Below are 24,739 nucleotides of genomic sequence, written 5' to 3' on the forward strand. Positions count from 1 at the left end.
AATACCCTATGGAAAAATGCTGGTCTAAAGAACGGAGGGTTAACAACTCATGAAGAAGAGTAGGTGTGTGGTAGGAATGCCGTCTCAGGTTTTAAGTATCGTGTGTGGTCGATGAGTCACAGCCCTCAGTAAGTGATGTGTAACTCATTGTCTTTGTGGTCCTTCATGCAGTCCTGCCCTACATGGACTCTTGAAAAGCGTCTTGCTGTTGGGAACTCTTCCTCCACCGTATGAAGAAGGCCGAGCTAGCTTGCTGAAGAGATGGGGATCCACCTCGAACCAGCACCAAGCAACAAACACGTGAGTCAGCCCCAGCTGAGCTGCCCGTCGACTGCCAGTGCAGAAGTGACCTTAGTTGAGACACAGACTCCCCAGATGAGCCTCCACCAAGGTGTTAATAAGGGCCATATGCAACTAAAGTGGTTCTCTAATCCATTTTTATTAAATGAACATAAACATGCAGAATAGAGGAGGAAGAAAAGTGAAACAGTATGTGAGGAATAAAGATAGAGCACAGGAAGGGTCGCATGAGATTATGGCCACTCCTGTTCTTCTGGGACTTCAAAAATCGTGGACAGACAAGTGCGTCGACCTGTGGTGGATGGGCACTTGGCCTCATACTGCCCTTGTGGGTTTGTGTAAATGACTGCCACCATCATTCGTGTTGATTCCAGGCGTCCTGTTGTCACTGATGAATTCAAAAACAGTTATCTTAGTAAAGCGCATTCTCAGGTACCAGACTCAACTAAATTCCTGATTAAATAGATTTTCCTAAAGATTTGCTCAAAGCAGTGAGGTGAATGTCATAAAACCAAAAACTGTCAAAACTGCAAAGGGGTTGGGAGAGGCTTATAGCTCCGTGGTTCAGTGCGTGCTTACTGCCCATGAGGTCCTGGGTTCAAGCCCCAGTACCTCCATTAACATAAAAAACAAACAAACAGACAAACCAACCTAATTACCTGCCCCCCCAAATTCAAAGAGTCTCATGATTCATGTCCCCAGGTGCTGAGTCTAACCTCATTCATGAAATAGGCGGCGGCCAGTTAGCTGTGGTGCCTTGGGCTCAGACCGTCCTAGCTCAGGGTTCTCAGAGGAACTTCTCCTGGCCCTAGTAATTGCTTTTTTACAAATTTAGTTTCCATCCATGATTAATCTTGACAATAATCTTAAAATTTAGATGTTGTTTTTATTCACATTTTAAAGATGAAGGAACTGAAAGTGAGCTAAAATAGCTGGCCAGAGGTAACACAGCTGGTGAACAGGGGCCCAGGAGCTGACAGTCTGGAAAGGTGGTTTCACATCAAACCAAGTCCTTTGTTTCTGTCTGGTGCAGGTTCTTGTCAACCTGTTTCAGAGGCACTGGAACCTGTGGTACCTCATGTGCCATTAAGCAGGGAAAAAGGGGGTGGGGACTAAACAAGGCAGTGCTCTGGGCCCCTCACTCTAGTTTCAGCCTGAGCACATCTCATATATGTGAGGCCCATTTAAAGTTTTGTTTGGAAAACTTTCCAAACACCGTATTATACCCTGATGTCTCCTAGTGCTGTACTAGCAGCTTCTGCAGTCAGACCTGCCTTATCCTATCTGTGGTCTCATGACGGTGTGAAAGCCGCCCTGACCTGAAGCAGGTGGAAATCACTGCTCTTGGATGTGATTTGGGCTCCAGAACAGCACTGTCTCCCATGAGCCCTGGCAGCCTTGCTACCTTTCTCCCCAAAGTCAGTTACATGCTTCCCACACTTTGCAGCCTCCTCCCTGGTACTAGTGACGTCACCTTCGTCAGGAGTGGCCACGCGCCCTCCCCAGAGGGGAGGGGTGTCTTCTCCCCAGAGCTGGAGGCGGTTCTCGAGGAGGAACTGGACCAGAGAAACCTGAAACACATGAGGGCGAAACGGGGTGTTTTCCATACGGCATCGTTATAACGTCAGTTCACACCTAACTCGTGGAGCTAAAAACTAAGAGAATTCTGAGGAAAATCCGGAGTTGATTGAAAAATGAGTCTACAAATCAGCTTTCTATAAGAAATAGTGATACTTTCAAGAGTACTTTGGGTGCAGATTTTAAACCTTTTAATCAGAGGGTTAAAGTTAGAATTTGTGGCCTCGTTCAATAGCGAACATTTTTGTAACGACGGTTACATCTTTAAAACTAGGACAGTTTTCAAGTGACCCATGAAGGATGCTTGAGGTGAATCTGTGTATTGTCTTACTAAATTTCGTTTGTTCATTATTGTTTCATTTTCTCCAGTTTTATTGAGGTAAGTTGACAAACATCTTACGAAAATTAATAAAGCATCCAATAGACAGAAACTTGAGAAATTTACTTCTTAAGTGAGGAAATATGTGAGAGTTCAGAAGCAGAGATTTGTGTGATTTTTCTTGGGACGGAAGGAAGCAGCTGGAAAGGAGACGTGTCTGTCTCCACTGCCTCGTGTCGTGCTGGTTGTCGGGTTTAGCTTGGGGCAGAGCTGTGATCTGATTCGGCCTGTTGTGGCTCTGTTCGGATGTTCTGGAATGTTTTACTAGTCCCCTCAGCCTGCAGTGGGGGTGAAATAGGAGTCTAGTGTCCTTGTGAAGGACCACAGCTGGCAGAGGAAGGCCAGTGTGTGTGGAGCCATGGGTGCTCATCTTGCCCAAGCCGCCGCGATGTGCCAGCAGTGACCAGAGGAACTGGGTGGTGTTGTCATTCTGTGATGATGAAACGATGGAACCTTCGCCGTAGTTCACACTCCCTCAGTGATTAGGCTGAGAGTTGAGCCTCGGCTGCCAGACCCCAAAGCTCAGGTTCTGTTCTGTCCCATCATCCTACCCTTATCACTCTGTGGTTGCGTCTCCTGGATGGGAAAGGAGAACTGCCTCCACTGCTCTCAGTTTCCCACGTAACAACCCACCACCTCCCCACACCCCACCAGGTCAGTGACTCTGCCCCTCCAGGGGAACGTTTTTAAAATGTGCACTTTAACAATCTGGTACATCACGGTTAGTATCTCATGTTTGAGGTTCAAAGTGGGGACCGTGCCCCACAAGACATGAAAATGAGAGGTCTCCTTACCATTTTTGTCAAGTCCTCTTGCAAGTGTGAGCTGGTGGCATTAGGTGGACCCAGAAGGCTTGGGGCGATGCACTGTGCTAAGTTATATGATGTCATGTGATTGAAGGCGGAGTGGTGCTCGATGTTGTGGAGTGCTCCGAAAAGGTGTCTCAGGAGGTCAGCGTTGGCCTTTGGCAGCTTGTCCAAAAGTCTACAGACAGAAAAATGCACTTTTAAACAAAGCATGTCATTTTGCTTAGGAAGTGGAAATACAGAGACAGAGAACCGAGTACGTCTTTGTGAACCATGCACACAGTCCTCTCTCGCTGAGTTCTAAGCATGAATGCATACAAAAATGTTGCATTGATTTCAATTTCTGGACTAGATCCTAACTTCTGTGGTTGATTAAGTGTTTGAAAAGTTAAGATCGTTACACTGGCAGATTGGTTCTCTAGCGTCTCTGTTTTGACCAGTGGATTTCATCTGCAGCCGTTCGTGTCTTCAGCAGGTGGTAGCTAGTCTGGAGTCCACATTAATAAGATTAGGATGAAAACAAGAATTCAGTAACGGTTATAATGCCTGCATCTGTTTTTCAAGTGCCTCCTGTGGGTAGCAAATGCAGCCCTTTGAACACTGGTCATGAGTTTAGTAGACAGAGCTGTGAACTATGAGCTGATGTTTTCCTAAGAGGGTGTTGGTTGTGTTTGCGGGGTGTGACCATCATTACCTCCTGGTTGCAGTTATTTTTTCCTCTGGTTTTTCATCATCAAGGATTCTGAGCCATTTGTCGAGGAGACTTGCTGTGAAAATACCGCCTTCGATGTTCTGAACGAAATCCTTCCGCAGATTAAAAAATACATATATTATTATGATAAATACATATTGGAGAAATAACAGAGAAAACATTAAGTTGAAAAATCCTGTTCAGGCCTCACTTTGTTCACAACTGCCAGTTTGTGACCCAGGCAGAGCTGGGCTCTGACTACACACTCGCACACCCAGAAGGAGGGGTTTGGACTCTCTCCATCTAAAATTAGAAGCATCACAGCAGAGTCTGGACGGCAGTGAGAGTGGTGAGAGCCCCCGTCCACCAGCTGGGCTTTGCTCCCTGTGTCCACGTCAGCACCAGGCCCAGCTGGCCCTGTCTGGTGCTCACCCACCCCACATCCTGTGAGCGTCTGAGAAGCAACGCGCTGGCCCATGTTACTTGTTTACTTCACGCAGCGCTTGCTCTTAATTCAAGGAAAAGAGGTTCTGACGTAGAACACACACCCCTCACACTCTTGCACACATATTACAAGAGAGCTGGGCTTTCTGACGTGAGGTGTGCCTGCTTCGTGGGGAAAAGCTACTCATCATAGCGTCAGTCTTCTTTTTTAAACTGTATAAAAGTTCAGTTTGCAGCCTTTTAAGCAGCAGGTGCTAAAATCATATCAAAATCCCCAGTGGGTGGTACCTACATGTTCCCCCTTCCAGCTCCTTGAATGGAACATACCCTCCCAAATAGGACACTTAAAATTTTGATACATTGGAACTTCAGGCCTCTGAGTGTCAGGGCCAGAGGTACGCAAATGTCAGCTTCCTACGTGGGGGCCTGGAAAATGTGTCAGTTTAGAGGGCTGGTGAAGACATTTTTTTCTTTAATTAAAGTATAGTCCGAGACAATAGGTCAGTTTCTGTTGTGGAAGACTTTATGTCACAGAAATGGGCCTATTAAAGTTTATGAAGCAGTCATTTTTTTCCCCTTGTGAGCAAGGTGGTAATTGCGTTGTTTTGTGTATGTATTGATGGAGATTCTGGGGAGTGAACCCAGGACCTGGTGCGTGGTAAGCATTCACTCCTCCGCTGAGCTGCACCCTCCCCACCCCTGAAGTTGCCATGTTTTGTGCCAGACTGGGGGAGCTTCTGCATCACCGTGGTGATTCGAAAGGCACACCGTTCTCGCGCTGGCCTCGCTCCACAGCCCGAGGCTTCTCTTGGTAAGATCTTGTCCAGAAAGTTCCTCTGGGCAACTGTGGCGCCTGCAGCGCGGTCGGCGTTCTCCTGCTCCAGTCCTTACGGAGCTGCTGTGTGCGCCAGCCTCTCTCCTGAGCACTGCCGACGGAGCAGCGACGACAGGGGGCAAGGTCTCTGTCCACTCATCCTGTAGTGTGTGCTTGGTGTGCGGCACCTGCTCTTGCCATTAGGGCTTTTCTCCGTGTTCCCTCTGGAGTGACCCTAGTGTATTTGGAGGGAGGAAGCTCTCCAGCTGTGGCTGGTTGCAGGAGTCTGGAAGGGACAGCAGGGCCTGTGCCTCATGTGCACAAACTCCCTGCACTGGGGGCACGTGTCTCCTCCTTCCTGGACCCTGTGCTGTGGATGCCACGGGTGAGGCTGCGTGCGTGAAGCCTGAACATGACTCAAGCAGAATCTGCCGAGGGTGTTGCTGTGGGACCTCTGTCTACAGACAGTTTAATGGCAAACTCAGTGTGGTGCTGATAGACACTCATTTCTGGTTTAGACCAGCTCTCTGGTTACTTGACACATGGTATTATCACCGCCAAGTTTGCAAAGTCTGATTCCCCATTAAGAGCAGTCAACTTTAGGAAGCAAGAGAGTTAGGAGGGTCTAAGACATGTACCCACGAGTAGCCAGCCTCGTGCTAGTCTGTGCTTATAATGGAAAATAGACGAGAGCCTCACTCTTCCTAGATGATGGGATTAATTCCATGTGCACTGAGATACAGCAACACTCATCTTGCATTTGCACAGCTAGTGTGTAGTGTTATGGTGCGAGTGTGGTAGGGGTCAATTCAAAGTCATTTCTGAACTGTTGCTATTTACCCCACAATCAAATTATGACCCAACATTAATAGGAGGCAAGGAAAGACCAAATGTAATGGCATTTCTAAGATAATTTTCATAACCTGTTTGTAGTCATTACTACATTAATATACTTTTGTTCAGAACTGATAACAAATACCAAGATGGATTTGTTAAAATTCTTTTTCTGTTCTGTGAGTCCCTTTGTAGAAATGTAGCTGGATACCTGACTTAGGTGTATAATTTCAAAATCAATGTATGTCTTCTATAAATTCTTTGCATTTTGAGAGCTTGAAACTAATTTTGACTGCTGCACCCACTTCAAAAGGCAGATTTATGAAATGAGGCTTGTGGTAGGAGCTGCTTACCATGGAAGTCTAGCCACGGGTGGTGGGTGAGAAACATAACAGACATGAACAAGGGAAGCCAAAGGCGGGAAAGGAGGTGACAGGAGGCACACACGGAGCCGTGCTCCCTGCACTAGCTTTAAAGTAAGTGCATTAGCAGACGGCGGAAGGGAGGACAGATTTCAGTGGCCTTACTGAGCATGTTTTGATTTATTGTAAAGTAGATGTTTACTTACTTGATAAACTTGTATAAGTATTTCCAAAAGCTTACTGTGAATTCTTTTTTGGAAAGTTCGGCTTCATTAGGAAGGCGGTAAGGGAGTCCTCAAAGGCGGAAAGCTTGTTTTGGGACATTCTATACAGGTGTGTGCTTTTGCATTTGTTACTTAGTTTTGTATTTGCATGGATTGTTCAGGAGTGAAGATGGGGAGAGGGTTGTGATGAAAAAGGAAAGTATACCTAGCATGGGGCTGCTAACACCCAGAGTAGTTTCCTTAAATTTTGACTTTGTGTGGTGTTCTCCAGTTTCTCAGATCCTTCATCTAGGATGCCTGTTGCTCTTGGGCAGTCATGATGAAGGACGCCTCCTAGAGTTTCAGAGTCACTGTGTGTGCGGATAATGCTAGACGTTTCCCTACCTTTAAGACGGATGCCAGCACCAGGATGGACTCATCCTCCATGTTTACTGTGTCCCCGGAATCCAGCCTCTGCTTCAGGGCCCTGCATGATGTTTTACTGGCATTTTTGAGGAAAATGCGCTTTGTGAGTGGCCCTTTCTGACTGAGAGTGGAAAGCATCTCCTAAAGGAAGGAAAAGAAAATATATGGCATTTCCTATCTCCCAGCCCAGAGCACACGCTTCTCCTCTATTGGAGAGACTGGTGGTGTGTGAGGGCCCAGTGCTGGAGCTGGAGGGACTAAAGCCAATTTAGAATTTTTTTCAGTGTCTCTACATGTATTTTCTACCCAGCAATCCATTTAACATTCATACGCTGAAACATTTTAAACGCTTGTTTAATCAGATTTTCCTTTTCAGTGAATGTACACTGTGAAGTCAGACATCTCTGCTTTGAGGCCTTTGTAGAGTCACCCTCTCCTTTCCAGTCCTGTCTCATTCTTCCCTGATACAGATGCTCTTGCCCAAGTATGGACATCTTTGCCTCATTCATTTTCTGTGTGTTTGTACCCCTTTTGGTGACCGTGTACCCCAATTCTGCTTTCTGTATTCCTCGCCTCTTTGAAATTGGGCTGAAACCCCTCTCCTCCCCTCTGGGTGCATCCCCTGCTCATCAGTCTTTCCTGTCCTTTTGCTGTGTGGCCTGCAGCACAGACAGGTGACAGGTGCTGGAGTCAGGGAATCCAAGGAACCTGGAATCTGTTATGCTGTTTATGTGACCTTGGGCACAGCACATAGTTTATTGAGGCCTTTTTGTTCTTCCTTTTTGAGGATGGTGATCATCACAGCTACTCTAAATTTGCTGTGAAAGATGCAAGGACTGGGGTAAGCGGTAACATGTAACTAGTATGATACATTTCTTCATATCTAGCATAAAATTTCTGACATCTAGTGTAGTGCTCTGAGAAACACTGGATGGTGAATAAATGTTAATGCTGACATTTTGGTATACAAATTGAACAGAACACAGACCAGACTGTGTGACTTTCACTTGACACCCTGTCAGGATTAAACAATTCATATTTGCCAAAGAATGAGTCTTTGTATACTTTAACCCTCGTGTTACAAATCAAATGTATGTGAGAGCTGAGCTGTAAGATTGAGTAGACTCAGATGGAGGAGACTTGAGACTAGTGTGCAGTTCAAGGAAGGAGACGAAGAGGGATGATGAGGGTGACGGGGTCTCGCAGCATTTCATACCCACAGAGCCCGTTGTAATGGGTCTGAGCAAGTGGATGTGGGTCTTTGCTGAAACCAGTGGAATGAACAAGAGCAATTTTTACTGCTGTATGTGCTTTCTGACTCTGCGGTATTGACATCAGATTTTATTCTCTGACATAATATGAAGAAACCTTCTCAGCCAAAGGCAGGGGCTGTCTAAAGAATGCTCCACTTGATGATGAGCTTGGATGAGAACATGTGACCCGTGAGTGCTCCCCTTGTCAGGAGGGCTACAGAAGATCAAAAGGAGACCCACCAGAACTGGGGCGGGCAGCTTGTCGTCCACACACACGTCCCCCAGTGGAGCTCCAAAAAGCTGTCCTCGCTTTGCAGATGGTGGAGGTGGGCGCTGGTTGTCCTGGCGAGGGCGGGGGCGCCGCCAAAAGGCCCAGTTGGTGACATAAGTTCTCTTAGCTGTTTCACGAAGTGAATGTAATGAAGAAGAGAGATTATTAGTAGTAATAGTTTAATTCACTTAACCTTATTCCCACTATTTCCATGTTACAGCACCTTTCTTGTCACAGCTAGAAGCGAGAGAAACTGAGTCCCTTGTATAGAATTTCCCTCATGCTGACATTGGCTACTTGGCTTCTTGTGGTGTGCATGTGTCCTCCTTCCTCAGGCCCTGCAGACTGCTAGTGAAGCCGAGAGGCTTGATCAGTCTCCGGGGTGACTGTCCCAGTGACAGCGCTTCCCTTTACAGCGCTCTCTCCTGCCTCTGCCCTGCGTCGTGGGGGGTCACTTAAGCTGTAGTTACACAAGGTTCACAAGGTTCCTGACAAGTATTGTCAGCAGATTCTAGTGTCAGATGTCACTGTAAACGCTAAACAGTTTGATATTCCCTAACAAGCAGAGTGTGGCAATCACCTACTTTTGTAAGAGGTTTCCTCCCACTCTGAGATTTTCTGTTTGGCTTTCTGAGTAGCCAACGACGGTCAACCTCCTCCCATCGAAAGGATCTGCCTTTCGTGACACAAGCTGCCTGGCCCTAGAATCCTCAAGGCCACTTCAGCCTAAGGCCAGAACAGAATCCAATTCAATTCCGTAACTTTGCACCACTGGAATTCTTCCATTGCAGCTGCGTCTAAGTCATACAGTCATCTGACCACCTCCTGTGAGGGTCTGAGATGCCGGACCAAACACTGGGACAAGTACGATGTGTTCCCAGGCTGGAAAAAGCTCATGTGTTATTAAGACACACAGTAATGAACACACACAATTTTATGTAGGAAGAGCTCCTGGGACACAGAGAAGGGCAGTCGGCCTGGAGGAATGAAAACAATCAAAAACTGAACCTTCCTAGACATGAGTTGGGTCTTGGTTTCAGACACTTAGGGTTTCTCTGAGCTTGAGCTTGGGTGGGTACTGGATGCCCCCCTATACTGTCCCTGCACCCCTACATGGAGAAGCAGCTCTGCATGAGTCTGGTTTCAGGAGCAGAGACGTGAGCTGAGAGAAGACACCTGAGGGAGGGAAGGGGCTCACCTCTCCGCTGCTGGCTCCTGGCTGGGTGCCTGGGCTTAAGGACGAACTGGCCTTGGGTGTCTGGGGACCTCTTCTCCAAGAGGATGGCCTCCAGGAGGGCAGGAGAGGCGGAGTCCTCTGGTCCCTGTGGCAGGAGCGCAGTAGCTGGAAGGTGGCTGGTTTTAATGCCAAATGGGTGTTCGTGGCCTGTGTGGAGATAAAGTAAATATGGATTCAGACTGCTGGCGATGGGTGTGATCAGACCCACCTTACCATGAGCGTGGGCAACACACTGATGTGGCTGCCGTTCTCCTAGGGGCTCTGGGCAAAGAAGTCTGTGCCTCCTGAATGAGCATGAAGTGGGGTGACCTGAAGGACCCCCTGCAAAAGCCAGGTGCCCAAGCAAGAGTTTGAGAAGGAAAGAGAAAGCTGTTCTCAGACACGGTGCTTGGCTTGAATGTGTAGCTGTGTCAGTGCGTCGCACAGCGTTGACTTCCCCTGTGTGTCCCTCTGAGGGTGCTGCTGGCCTCCTAGTTTCTGCCTTGACAGGCGCACTAGGTCTGTATGTCTCAGGCAAGTTACTGGCCTCAGATCCCTCCTTTCAACCACTTGACCCCACTTAGACTCATAAGGGCCAAAGTAATTCCTTAATAACAATTGGTGCTTAATGTTCTTTACAGAATGGGGCTGTGTGTGTGAGGAATTGCTATGCTCTCTGTCGCCTCACGCACGTCAACTCAACAAACAGGTTATTCATTTTGTCAGCTCAGTAGCCAGAGCTGCTCAACAGCAGCAGGGAGGTTTGTCTCTGAGGTTCCCTCCCACTGCTGCCTTCCCCTCAGGGGGCCCTGCCTGGGAAGGATTAGACATGACGCTGCAGGTTGTTGGAAACTCAGAAGCCAAGTGCAGATCAGTGTTTACAGAATGGAAAACTTGGCAGGAAGTCACTGGGAGTTGCCAAGTGATTTGTTTTGCTCGTTTGTGCTTTAGTATCTTTGGCTCCATGGAATCCTCAAGGCCCCTGTGCATTGATGTGGATTTCATTTTTAAAGAATAGAATGAATGTTCCTTGTCTTCGAGTTCAGACTTATTGTAGAATGTAACTTGGGGAGCTCTTGCCTTTGCTTTTCATGTGGTGCAGATGCAAGTTCGGTGCTCTGTTCAGAACAAAAATCATAGTGACTTGCAAGTTTTAGTACAAAGGAAGCTTCCATGACATCAATAAAATACAACCAACTGACCAGGATTGAGAATTCGGAGCGTGTGAAAACTGCCCGCGGAGCGACTGCTCAGGTGTCATCATGAATGACAGGCTCTTAGGGATTCTTAGAGCAGCCGTGCTGTGTGAAGCCATCCTCAGGCTACAAGTTGTCACATATGTTGATTGTATGTGATTAGTGCCTTTTATTTAAATATACCTAAGTATTCAGTTTTTTTCACTTTATTGCTAACATTTACAAAGATGTCAACATTAAAAAGAATCATGTATAGTTGAGGGGACTTGAGTTCTCAGCTGTGTATTGGTGACCCCATATATTCTAAGACTAGGAATGTACATTTCATAGGAAAAGCTTGGTTGTTTGGAGTTTCTAGATCATTTGAAAGTGTACTTGAGATCGCTAGAAAGAGAGTAATAGCCCCGTAGGATTTTTTAATAGATTTAAAAAAAAAGAAAGAAAGAAAGATACTGCCTGTAAGATGGGGTGCCCTAGGTTTTGTAGCAGGAGTCACGGTTCCCATGACTGTATTGCAGGGTCTGCTGCAGACCCTGTCCTTCCCCTTGTTTTAATCCCTCTATTTTCACGGACCACCCTGCACAGACTTCCTGATCCAAGGAGAGGTGTCATTGTCAGCTCATTTGCTCTAGTAACTGTTTTAGGAGAAGTGTGATCTATTTATTGAAAAGCTCAAGGGCAGTGCTGGTGAAGTCAGCTGGGGAAACAGCCAAGTGCAGGTGCTTCAGGCCTCGAAGACTTGAAGCGTCTGAGTGTGATTATGTCAGTTTTTTTTCTCTGATGGTGAGAAAAGTTTTGGGCATGAAGGAGATACTCACTAAATACTGGATCCATAGGCACAGCTGGATCTTAGAAGATTCTTGTAAAATAGAGGCTACTTAGTGGTTAGGAAGTGGAAGAGAGAACTTGAACACTGGAATATGGAAAATAACGTGTGAGGAAAAGATACTCTGATTTGTGTTGTTTTCATGCCTATGTAATGAAAGAAGGAAATGAGTAAGTAAATTAATAAAGGTTTTCGAGGTAGCTGTGTTTGTCAAGTAAAAAAAGTAGTGGAGAAAAATTCCCTTTCTGTCCCCAACTAGACTATAAGCTGGAGAAAGAAGAGATGTTATCCATGCCGTAGAGCAAGTGCCTGGGGTCATTGAATAAATGTATGAGTGAGTGTTGCATGAGAGTTTCATTGTTGAGGGTATTTAAGCTTCAGACTGACTGTCACGTTGAGACTTGAGGGTTACAGTTTTTTATGCAATCAGCCCACCTTAGGTTTCCCCTGACACTTACCAATGAGTGGGTATGAGGCGTTTTTCTTGCCAGCAGTCACCCACAGCTGGTAGTCTTTCTCAGAGCCCTTGGGAACAGAAAAGAACTATGTGTCACTGCAGATCTTTCCCAGTAGGTACTTGAACACATTTCTTTAGCATTCGTTATATTTCCAAAAAGGAAGAATTTGGGCTGTAGAAATGGTATTTCATCCAGGGGGGTGAAACAGTTTTTGAGTTAACAGTCCTGATACCAGTACTAACTCCTGGTCCTTCTTGCAGCCTCCAATGGTCCATGTGAGATTTTTGTCTCTTTTGATAAATGCTGAGGATCTGTGGAACCACAGTGCAAACAGCCCTTTCCTTTGTGGGCGGTCCATGACATAAAAAATCACAGGAATGCCCCTCCACTATGAACGGAAAGTCTAATCTCAAGAGTCCTCCCTTTTACTGTCTCCAGACTCCTTAGAGAATGTTAGCTTTTCCTTTAAACACCCCTGCCCAGACAAGCATGTCGTCCAGAGCCATGTACTTTGCCAAGACTGTTCTTGAGCAAGACAAACTTGAAAGGCAGCATCGGCTCAGCAGCTGGGAGCAAAAGGAGGGAAATGCCCAAGAGGGCTGGAGACGGGAGAGAAATGTCTGCCCAGTGGCTTTGGTGGTGCCCAGCCCCGTGCCATGGGGACAGGAGACAAGGACTCTGACCTAGAGCACAAGTGAGACGCAGAGAATACTCTCTCCCAGCAGAATGACTGCCTAGAAATGCTGGAAATCCCATTGGAAACAAGGTTAGACCATAAGGGCTTCTGCATTATTGTAAAGAGTCCTCTACGGGGAGGTAAAGCAGAACGTGTGTGAAACAGTGCTGGTCGCAGGTCCTGTGCTTGTCATGTCTCAGTAGCAGGATGTTTTCCCATTTACAGAGAATCGTATGTAAGCAGAGGTGCGTCCTTCAGTTCTGTCCATCTGAACGTCAGTCTCCCCCCCGCCTTTTTTCCCTTGCACAGCTTCATCCTGTAATGAAGCCGTGTCTTTCACCAAAAACATTTTACGAGTGACAGCAGACATAGCAAAACATAAAGGAGCAGAGACTGGAAGGCAAGACAAGGTGAAAGCGCTGTGTACACGCACGTCCCCAGATCCATGGTCTTACCGCAACTTGTCTCCTTTACCAACAGACAAGAGGCATTAGCCGCCTCCTCTGCGGGACCTGCCTCAAGGGGATGTGGCTTCTAGCCAGCGATCCTTATGCCAAACTTACAGCAAAACAGCTCATGTAGGATTTATCATAGCAAGATAAGAGTCCTCAGGTGACAATCAGGAGTCGGGGTATAGGGACAAAGATACAGAAACAACAGTCCAATAGAGTAGGGACTATCTGGAGTCATGGACATAGTGTACTGTCTGGTATATAATGTACACAATAAAGAGGGTGTTATTAGTTCTCTAAAGTTACCGCCTGCATTCGTTATGTTATCACTTTGAACTCGCACAGAATTTTAACGGGAATACAAGACTAACACTGTTGTGCAGGCTGATAATCTAGCTCTGCTGCTTTCAGTTTCTAAATTCAGGGGGACAGAATATGACTTACCTGTTTGTAATAGTCCACTGTCTCATGATGGGAGGTACACCACACACACACACACACACACCCACACACACACACACACACACACCCGTGTCAAAAATAAAATTTGCTTTCTAAGTAAAAAGAACTTGCAGGTAACTTACAGTGATTCCCAGCTTTGACAGTGAGAGGTTGATGACATCATTCACTGTGTGTGTATTCAGTATTTTTATTGTTATAGACTGTTAAAAAAAATGAGAAACATTGCTCTAAATTAAAAAAAAATTGAAACAGGTGAGTAGATAACTACTGTAATATTATGATCTATATTCTACAGGCAAAGCTTGCATTGAGGCAGTGACACAGTGCAGTACAGCCGCCGATTATAACTGACTTTCATTTGTTTTTGTAACACGAAGCTAGTAAACAGCATTCCAGTAAAATAGGTGTTTCTTTGAAAGGATTTGTGGGTCACAAAATATAACAGCTTAAGCTAGAAAGAAGCTGAGAATTCCAAGAGGGCACATGGGTTGTCCCGCAGCACATCACAGCTGGTTCAGTTAATGACACGGTGGGGACATGAGTGGTCAGTGTTAAATTTGCTGAAACTTGGAGCTGTCTGGTGGGTATATGAGAGAATATCCTTAAGTGTTTAAGGATATTGGGCCATGGTGTGTCTATGATCCTCAAATACTTAGACACATACACGTACAGAGTGTAGTAGAGGGGACAGCAAGAAATCAAGCAAAACGTTGCTAAATAGGTTTATGTAGGTAAAGGGTATTTGGGGTGATCTTTTGCGTATTGTTTTCACTTTTGTGACTTTTCTGCAAGTTTGCTATTTTTGCAAACATTACATCACAGGAAAAATAAAAACTGGAAACAACCCAAACTACAATTATATAAGTGGTGGTACATTTAGAAAACAATGTTTAATTCCAATAGGAAAAACCTGCTTGTGAAAATCACTCTATTACCAGCCAGTGTAGTTGCTGTTAGAAGGACCTGGAGACATAGTACAGACACTTCACAGGCACTGTTCTTCCCATGCTGAAGCGCTGTTGCTGTGGTGGGCTCTCCTTGCTTCATCTTGCCTAGGGCCCACTGTTTATATATGCAGGGACACACTTTCCCAGGGAAATCCATGTTCCCACATAGTGCTTTCTAAATACTCCCTCCTCCCCTGCCCTCTCTTCCTTTCTCCCTTCCATTCCCCTGTCCTCTCTTTCTGTCTCTCTATCCCTTTCATTTTACTAAGTCAGGAACCTGGAATTTAAGTTACTGGTCCTGAAAGCACTTACAGAGGCACAGTTGTTGATGTCCTCAGTAAAGATTTTCAGTGGAATGGTTTTTGGCTGCTCCTTCTCCTTTGCGAGGTCGATGTATCTAAAGTGGAGTCAGTGAATTAGCCCTTAGCTTGTTTCAAGTCAATCCTTTAAGTATACTTTGTTATTTTTGAAAAGCGTATGGATAGATTCAGCAGAATCAAATCAGGGGCTGGGAGAAAAGATGCAGAAATATTTCAGGAAAATAAGACGTGACCCAGAAAAGAACAGGTTGCCTTGTCATGTAAGATTTGGGCAGCAGAGCCAGTCCTCAGCTTTTCTTGCCTAGATGAGAGGGCCCCCGGCACCTTCCTGGGTTCCAGGGGAGGAAGGCACAGTTGCTTTGAGAATCACTCAGGACAGTAAGTAAGCTGCGTTTCTGGGAATTGAGTGTATATATTGAGAATCGTGTTAGCGCCAAGCATTAGGACGGAGAGAAGGGGAACAGGAGAGATGAACAGTATGAGCAAAAAGAAGCAGAACGTGCTTGTAAGGGACAGCGTGTCAGTTACAGGAGCGGCCGGGGCAGAGCTCCAGGGGTTTGAGGGCCATCTGACAGTTCCCACCAAGCGGAGGAAGGAGAGTGGGGGGGCCCTGCCTGGAAGGGATCTGTGCTCTTTTCTCATGGATTAAAGATGTGCAATACGCGTCCTGACAAAATACCTCTCAAGGAAGGCGCGCCATTTGTCCCTTCTTTCTGAAGAACTGCAAGATTAAAAATTGAGAGAAAGAAATTAAACCGCATAAAATTCTTGTACTGACATGTTAAACACTGTTCCAGATAAATGTATCAGCGTCCTGTGGTTACTGATGGGGCTGCATGTGTCAGTGTTACCTCCTCATAACTGGGCTTGTGATGGGCCCTGCTCTTTTATAAGCAGTGCTAGAGCAATGGGAAGTAGGTCTTAGAGTGGGAGAGCAGTTGGTTTGAAATGTAAACCCCTAAGTGCAGCTCTGTATGATGCAAGCTGTGTCATCGTGCACGAGTCACTTAACCACTCTGAGCTTCAAGTTCCGACACTGAAAAGGGGTTAATCATACCCCAGAGTGTTCCCTCAGCTGAGGTGCTATTTACAGGTAAAGAGCTGCAGTATTTGAGTTACATCATACTTAAGAATTGGTGTTTGAATGGAACTCTTGTGTTCCATTCACATCTTTTTATGAAGAAACCCTGCCACATTGTATTCCTTTATATGTAGAGCATCTGGCCAATTGTAATTCATTAAATGAGTGCTTCATGACTATAACCCTCTGGTGAAGGTCAATCTGCCTATTGCTAAATTAGAGATTCCTGTTGTCTCTGCTACAGTCTCTGCAGCATTTTAATCTCCAAAACTGAAACGCTTTAACGTCCATTCCCACATGGATTTACCTCCTACTAGGCTTTTATTTATTGTGATAAATTACACGTACCGGCAGATTGCCCATTCGTGACCTTCAGTACATCAACAGTGTTGTGCAGCCATTACCACGGTCTCGTTCTGGACTGTTTTCATCACTCAATAGCAAAAGAACTCTTGTGTCCATTAAGCACTGACTCCCGATTCCACCCCGATCCTCAGCCCCCACCCCACCTTTTGTTTATCCATTCCTCAGTTGGTAAACACTTAGGTCGTTTCTAATTTTTTTTTTTTTTGGCTACTGTGGATAATGCTGCTCTGAACATTTCTGTATAAATTTTTGTGTGGATGTGTATCTGTTCATTTCTCGTGGCTGTTGTAAAGGGGCTGCCACATTTTATTTTCCTGCCAACAGCACTGCTCCTGCCTTCGCCATCACCGTATCAGACCCAGTTCATCGGGGAAGTAGAATGCCCACTGATCTCCCCACCCTGCATATGTGCATGAACACAGCTTGTAATGACTCGGGCCAGTCTGCAGAAGAGTAAAACAGCAAATAGCCAGGCACTAGGTGCCAGGCAGTGTTACTGCCTTATGTGTGTTTATGCAGCCTTTATAACCAGTATAACATGTAAACATGGCTTTTTCATTTCCCCCCTTATTAGAAAAAATGTTTGTTGGACATTCCGTTATCAAAACCTTTGTATATTCCCAATTGAAACTGCCTCCTTTCACTTGCCACATGGAAACGGTATTAAATAATAGCATTAATCTTTAGAGAAATAATTCATTGAAAGAAAATAATTAGAGAATGATACAAATACATGATTCTTCCCAGAAAGCTTTGGGAATTTTCTTTAAGTCAACAGCTGCAGTCTAGAATTTCATACATTAACAGCCTGGTAACATTGTAGTTGTCTTTACAATGATAGGTGAGATTTTGGTAGCACGGGGTGAGGAGGGCAAGACAGAAGAGTTGCGTGCGTGTGATGCACACTCGATGTGCACGAGGAGAATGAGACTTGGGCTGTGGTTGTTGCAGGTGGCACGTGTGAAAGTTGCATGACCCCCGTGAACGCAGAAGTGCTGACTCAGGATGGCCACGTTCCCCGTCCTCACTCTAACCAAGAATGTGTCTTGGTAAACTGACCTGCACTCCATGGAATCATACCTTTGTTTGAAGATGGTGACCTGTCTACAGACACCCAAAGAAGATAGTCCGTGCACAGCAATTAGGACTATCTAATATATGATGATTCATTTTATTTCTATAATTAAATCCTGTCTTTAAAGGAATTCACTTGGGAGTGTAAAGACAATTTTTCAAATGTAATTGGACTACTTGATAGTACTTGGTCAAGAAAGACATTGCGGGGATTTAGAAACAGAGATGCTCTCTGGGCATCGGGCGCAGGCTGTTAGAGAGGGCCCTGGACACTTGACCTCGTGATCCTCCTTCCACTTACAGGAACACCACGGACACGTGATGGTCCCGCTCCCCATGGGGCTCCTGTAGCCCACTTGAAAAACCACGGATCAAAACTAAAGGAAAGTTCTCCAGTAGTTCCCCCTATTTACCATCAGTTGCACCTAAAACCCTTTTTGAGGGGCACGGTGTACGGCATAACACATGTCATCATGGGAGGTCAGAGAGTGAGTCACTGACTGAATATATAATCTAATTAAAATATTTTCCTTCCAAACTCATGTAATAGACAGGACCAAGCTATAGGTCTTACTTAAAGGTGGCCACAAAGTTGACCGTGGGCCAGCCCAAGACGAAGGACTTGGGTGCATTGATGGCTTCCCCTGCTTTATTTGTGCAATCGCCCATCCACACGTTGTTCAATGGGATTTCGTATTTGATTTTAAAGTTCCATCTATACCTGCAAAGATAACCACACAAGACTTCTGTTAGTTTGTTTCTTAAATGTAATGGAGCCACTGTGTTCATGCTGAAATGCTAGTTCTTGCTGCTGCAGGCAAAGCATGGCTCCTTCATCCCTATGACCCTCTGTGCACAGCCCAGGGAGTGGTTAGGCAGGCCTGTGCCCAGTGTGTGTTGAGCAGAGGCTGGTTGAGGAAGGCTCTGAAAGTACTTTGATGGCAGCAAATAGGCATTTTCTGAATGCTGAGAATTGAGAATGGACCATGGTTTATATTGTAGAAATCAGAGAACCATTAAATCATTTATTCTTGTATTTGTTATTATATATTTAGTTTTTATAATTATTCTAATTAATGTATTATTCATTCATTTCTTGCTTCAAAAAGTGTTGCAGGGACTGAACAAAGTTACATGATACATGATTTGTAAAAATAGTTATGCAGTCTTTTTGACAGAGACAAAGGGGTTTAGAATACATTTTTTACCTTAATGTTTAAGATTTCCTAGCTTTTGAAGGATAGGTTATTTTAAATTTCCTTCCTTAAGATTTTGTCCATACCATTTTCTCTTAGATTCTAGCTAAAGCTGAAAAAATGTTAGCATACAGACTAAACCCAACTTAAAAATCAGTGAATCAGTCAATCCCAGACCGGTGGCCAGGACATCTTCTGTGTAAGTGAAGGTCATGCTTCCCATGTGCCTCTGAGGGGTGAGAAGGTGACTGTCACCTGGAAACCTGCTTTCTGACTGTTTCTGCCTATTCTCCTTCGACTTCTGACATGAAATGACCATATCTTTTGGTTAATTCACACGTGTACCGTTCACGTAGGCGTAGCATTTGATTTAATCATAGCTCCACACCCTGTGAAGGATGCCGAGAGAACTTGGGCCCAGCGCTCTAGAAGCCGTGCTGTTCAGAACCACATGTAGAAATACTCAAGGTTAAGTCAGCTCAGAGTCCCCTCATGTGCAGGAATTCCTATGACTCCACTGATTCATGTAGTTAAGCTACAACTCTTCAGTGTGATTTATGGAATGAAAATAATTTCTCAGGAAGCCCACCTGAAAGGTGTAGATACAAAACTTCGGGCACCATGAGTGTAAATGTGATGGAAACTCACCTTCTGATACAAGATGGTCTTTTGCTACATTCTGTTTCATCAGTTTTACTCTATGTCTGCGTGTTTGAAGATTTGCATGAAACACAACTGTCAGATAAAATTATGTTTCTAGACAATGACTAAAGTCATCATCAAGATGGAATTATGTGGCGGTGGGATTGATACATACCTGCTAGATGTTACACATTATCCTTCTCATGTAGGCGTCTGTGTGTATAGACTCTCAAGGTACCGTGTGGAAACTTTCAGATATACTGACCTGGGAAAACTTACTTCAGTAATTCTCTCCTTAGTTCCATCAGGTGCCACGATTATGCACTCCCTTGAACGTAAACCAGGAATTTGTCCAGAAACCCAGAGCATGGCTTCACAAATGACTCTCCTGTAACCCTGAGCACTTACCATATTGCAAGCACTGGTCTAGATATTTTATAAATGTTATTTCACTTAATTGCCGAACAAGCACACCGTATAGTCATTATTCGCCCCATTTTATAGGTGAGGGAACTCACAGGAAGGCTAAGTAAATTGCCAAAAGCAACGAAAAAGGGGTTGGAACCCAGACAGCCTAACTCATGAGCCTATTCCGACAAGCACTTGGCATCCATGCTTGTTGACCTATAGTTCCCTGAAGTACCCACCTCCGCCTCCACCTCCTTCGTCCTCTTTGTGCAGAGCCACCAGCCTTTCTGATGGCAGTGTTCTTTGATTTGGTGAGTGAGATGGTAAATCTTGTTACATGGTATCAAAAAGTCAGATGTTAGTATGGAAATACTTAAAATGTATCACAAGAAAGCTTTCTGGTCTAGGGGATTCTCCTAGGGCCTGACTGTGTTCCTTCACATCCAGTCACCTACTCTGAGATTTTCCCAGTAGGAGTTAGAGGATGAATCTCATGTTAAGTGTCTCAGGAAGAGAAGGGTGAACAGGACTCAAGTTTGCATTTCTATCATGTGTCCCGTATTAGGATGTATTAACAAGACAGGTACCCCTCCCTTCTCCTCCCCCTTAACCTTTATACCAGAGGGTGAGCCCCAGTGAGCTGTGGGACTTACAAGGTCCTAGGAAGATTCCCCTTTTCTAAGGTAGGGGTGTTCCTTGAGATGCTTGGGAGCTGGGGTCGTGAAGTATCCTGTAAGTACCTCTGTCCTTTCACTGCTACGTTTTTAGTAATCTTCATCTTTAGAGTTAAATAAAGTGTCTTTCATTGTCTCTGCGTTCTTTACTAACTAAATTTGAGGATAGTGATGCGTAAAGATGGGCGCGCTCTATGCAGTCCCCGTGTGCAGTTCTTCATGGGCGTCTACTAGTATTAGTATCTTAATATTTACCATAGAGATCCTGTTGTAAAAACTAAACTAATAGTTTGGTAGAAAGTAACTTCCTGAGCATTCTAGTGAATATCAGAAGTGATAGTGAAGGCTGTATCTGGCGGCAAGTCTTGAGAACAGAAGTGTCTAATGTGTGTAGTAGGAAAACGATGACAAAAATCTCAAGAGGATTCTCACTGAGTTTCAGCATCTCCCACAACTGGAGAAACATTAGTGAAGAAGGAAACACTGAAGCCCCGTGTATGATTACACACAAACTGAAATACACTTCTTATGACCAGATACAAAGGTAGCAGTTAGTCAGCTATTCCGTGTGTGCCGCTTTCTGAGGGAGAAATCCAAGGATGGCTCAGTTTCCAGCTGCACTGCAGGTGAGCTGGGGAAGAGTGGAAGCTTAGTTCCCCCCCTTCTTCAGGCTAAGTGGAAACACTTGGTGGTAAACTCAGGTCATTAAGTTGAACAGATTGATTCAGGACATAACACAATACTCCATCTAAGAGTGAGGCCTGGCAGGGAAGAAAGAAGTTTCTTGTTCCAGGATGCTGTATAATTAGCTGTTGTTTCTTTCTGGAAAATATGCAAAATTCTTCATATGCATAATGGTCATGAATATACTCAAATGTTGTTATGGGAATGATCTTCAAGGTAGTTTGCTAAAAATCATAAGAACTTGTGCAGGGTGGCAGCGCTCGGGCCTGCTAGTTACAGCTACCGACGGAATTGCACCTCCCCCATCTCTGCCAGCGCCTCCTTTTATCCACTGAAGCCCTCACTCACAGTAAGACTGTATTCGGAGACAGAGCTTTTCTGGTGTGATTAAGGTTAAATGAGGTCATCAAGGTAAGAGTCTAATGCAATAGGATTGGTGGACTTCTAAGAGGAGGGAGAGAGACCTCCCACGTGCAGAAAGTTTTGCAAATACAAACCAGATGTGGTGACTGCTGGTTACAACCCTTCAGCATAGTGTTTCCACCCCTTCCTGTGGCCTGTGGGACCCAATGTGACTAGACCCCCTGAACACAGTATCCTGCCAGATACGCCCCATGCTGTGGGCTCCTGTCACATTGGCCTTCAGTGCACTTCTCCCTTCCAGGGTCCAGGCTGTTCCCCCAGCCTACAAGGTGCAGGCGCTTTGTCTGGGAATGATGGCTGCTGCTCACCCTGTGGGTCTAGCTTAACGGCTGCCAATTGGAGTGGTCCTGCTGGACACCCCTGTGTCATACGGGCTCATCATCTTTACATGGCATCCTGCCTACCTTTTATCAAAAGCAGTAGTAATGGTCAGTAACTTCCCCCCGATTTATCGTCTGTCTGTAAGCCCCATACAAGAGAGCCCCTGCCTGCCACATGTTTTACTGTAAGGGGTAGTGAACATGCAACTTGACGATTATCGAGAGAGCATAGTATGTGCATACTTGGTGTTGGAGATCAGTAGTTTGTCCCTGTACAGGAACAGCTGCCTCTTCTTCTTCCTCCAGCCTGTTTGGAGCTTGGCTGGGCCGAACATCATCACAACACGTTGGGTGCCCTCATATGGTGACGCGTTGTCCCCGTGGGCGTCCACCGCAATAGAAGGGCTTTCCCTGCAAAACATCAAACACCACAGAACAGCTAGTCACTGGTCAAGTATTTGATGGAGTTTATGTTAAATGTCAAGGTGGACACTAAAAATTAGCCTCAGTCTCCCGAACAAGGCTTCACAGCTCCCAATCAGGAGTTGGTAAGTTATAGAAAGCAACTGAAAGAAATGAGGTCGCTTAGGGGGTTGATGTGGATGGAAAACAGTTTATCAGGGACAGAGTGCCAAGGCATGGCACATTTTGAGGTGGGGAAAAGGAGAAAAGAGCAGAGTTGATTTGTAAACTATAAGGAAGAGGAACAAACTTAAGTGATGAGTGTATTACAAGAAGATAAAAAACTAATCAAAAGCAAGGAAAACCCAAATAGGATAATTTGTGGGCTAATACAGATAAAGTTATATGAAGATTACAGAGAAGTAATTACAGTTTGGTTTCATTTTAACACAAAAATTTAAATAAGTGAGGATTGTGGTAAATTGACTATATTGTAAATCAATATTTAGATATTTGGGAAACATTCTCAAAGTTCCGGAAATGATACTGGAGTCATTAAAAAGTTTCTAAATATGAGGAAGTGCTTCGCTATTACTTGGCTTAGCAACAGCTGAGCTCTAACAGAACTTCCGATCATAATTCAACTGAGCTTAAAAACTGATATGTAGACCAGAGATTATCGTAAATCTACAGAAAATTCTTTCCCATGAAGTCAAGAAAGTGAGCCCCCCCAGCCAAGAACGTCAAACCTGCTGTCTGGTACTCAGCAGCGCTGAATCTTATGGACACGAGTAGCTTTTCATGAAACCAGTGCTGAAGATAAAAAGTAGTTCCTATATTTTAGAGGAAACAAAGCCCCTCCTGGGACCACTAGTCTGCTCTGATGATCAAAAATAGTGTCTGTACGTGTGTGTGTGACCGCACTGCTATGCTGTACCCCAGAAATTAACACAACATTGTCAACTTACATTATATCCTGGACAACTTTTTAGTTGAAATATAGTAAGTAAATGGAATGTTAACAGTGAAAAAATAGTGTATGAAAAGATTACCTCATATAGTCAAACCTTGAATGATCACCTGCAAGCTCATTGCTTGAGGTGAACATCCTGTCGTCTTCAGCTCTGTGCTCTGGAAACCGAGTGTGTCTCCAGCACTTGGCAGAGTGCTGTGAACTCCTCGACGAAGCCTGAGCTTCTGCCGCAGGCAGGGTTCTGGCCATTATGATGTCAGGGTTCTGAGGCTCATGCCGTAACTGACAAACTGACATACTTGTTTCCCTGATTTTGCCTCCATCTTTTGACTTTTAAAAATCAACCTCTTCATGTTGAGATAACTGTAGATTGCAGTGCAGCTATAAGAAATAGCAAAGAGGGCCTATAACCTTTCACGCGGTTTCCCCAATGGTAGCATCTCTCTAGGTTTTACTGCAGTATCATAACTAGGATATTAACATGGATACAGTCAAGACGCAGAACATCCCCTCGAGGATCCTTCCTGTTACTCCTTCTCAGCCGTGCAGACCCCCCCCCCCACTCTGCCATCTCTCAGTCCCTGGAAACCTGTGATGCGTTCCCCATTTCTTTAATTCTGGCATTTCTAGAATGTTGTGTCAATGGGATCATACAGTGCATAACCGTTTGGGGTTTGCTCTTTTGCAGTGAGCACGGGTCGAGATTCGTCAGGATTGAGGCGGGTAGAAATAGTCGGTTCCTCTGTAACTCCTAGCAGTGGTGCATGATAGGGACGAGTCATAGTTTGCTGAACCGACTGTTGAGGGACGTCTGGGTCGGTCTTCAGTTTGGGGGTCTTACAAACCAAGCTGCAACCAGTGTGTGTGTGCAGGTGTTTGTGTTAACGCAAGTGTTCATTTCCCTGGGCAAATGCTGGGTGGTGGTGTAGCTGTTGTGGCTGTGCTTTGTGTTCTAAGCAACTGTCAGAAGTTGTTTCCCCAAGTGGCGGCACCGTTTCTCATTCTCACCAGCACTGTATGCCTGGGTCAGTTTCCCCACCTGCACACACACATCAGGTGGGTCATTTTTTATTTTAGGCATCTGATAGCTGTGTGGTGCCATCTCACTGTGGGTTTAATTTGCGTTTCCCTCGTGGTTAGTGATGCTCAGTATCCTTTTGTGCTTATTTGCCATCTGTGTGTCTTCATTGCTGTGAGACCTATAGTAACCTGCTACAGACTTTGTATGTAGAGACAGGATTCTCTCTCCAGTAGAAAACTGACCAGGGCGCAGATGAGGAGGCTGCTGCCCAGATGGTTTAGACGCTGTCAAGCAAGGCCACCATGATAGAACCAGAGGCTTCAAATCCAGTTGACTCAGGAGTTCACCTAACGTCTTCTCACAGGAGCAGGCACATCGACAACTGCAGAGGACTGAAATTCAACCATAGTAGCAAAAAAGTGTGTGGTTCCTTTCGTCGGCTCATAATGGTTACCTGAATACATACGTTTTATCCCCCAGTAACTTCGAAGGACCTTGAGGAAAGAGTCTCTCTTATTTATCATTTAATTCTCACAGGCCTTGACACATTGGAGGAATTCA

The 24,739-nt window shown here is 45.2% G+C and overlaps 1 protein-coding gene across 1 annotated transcript; it reads right to left on the reverse strand.

The window, feature by feature from the left end:
- Positions 1-420: 420 nt before the first annotated feature.
- Positions 421-23,351, reverse strand: LOC140691264 (rho GTPase-activating protein 20-like). Its single transcript, XM_072954333.1, has 14 exons — positions 23,237-23,351; positions 22,026-22,193; positions 18,010-18,156; positions 15,594-15,635; positions 14,907-14,991; positions 13,770-13,847; positions 12,058-12,124; positions 9,560-9,745; positions 8,331-8,488; positions 6,817-6,978; positions 3,758-3,867; positions 3,052-3,241; positions 1,775-1,871; positions 421-688 (listed from the first exon to the last, which is right to left on the reverse strand). The coding sequence occupies exons 1-14, from the start codon at positions 23,290-23,292 to the stop codon at positions 534-536; spliced, it is 1,701 nt and encodes a 566-aa protein (XP_072810434.1). The 5' UTR covers positions 23,293-23,351; the 3' UTR covers positions 421-533.
- Positions 23,352-24,739: the final 1,388 nt, after the last annotated feature.

Source organism: Vicugna pacos, chromosome 34, assembly GCF_048564905.1.
Source record: "Vicugna pacos chromosome 34, VicPac4, whole genome shotgun sequence".
NCBI lineage: Eukaryota > Metazoa > Chordata > Mammalia > Artiodactyla > Camelidae > Vicugna > Vicugna pacos.

Bases quoted from the DNA above. Each gene is read 5' to 3' on its own strand.
- LOC140691264 (XM_072954333.1), bottom strand. From the start codon at position 23,292: ATGTTCACCTCAAGCAATGAGCTTGCAGGTGATCATTCAAGGTTTGAC. The intron at 15,636-18,009 runs GTAAGACCTATA...TTAATCTTGCAG, and splicing joins AACTTTGTGGCCACCTTTAA to TTCTTCAGAAAGAAGGGACA. The intron at 1,872-3,051 runs GTAAGGAGACCT...CATGTGTTTCAG, and splicing joins AAGAGGACTTGACAAAAATG to GTTTCTCTGGTCCAGTTCCT.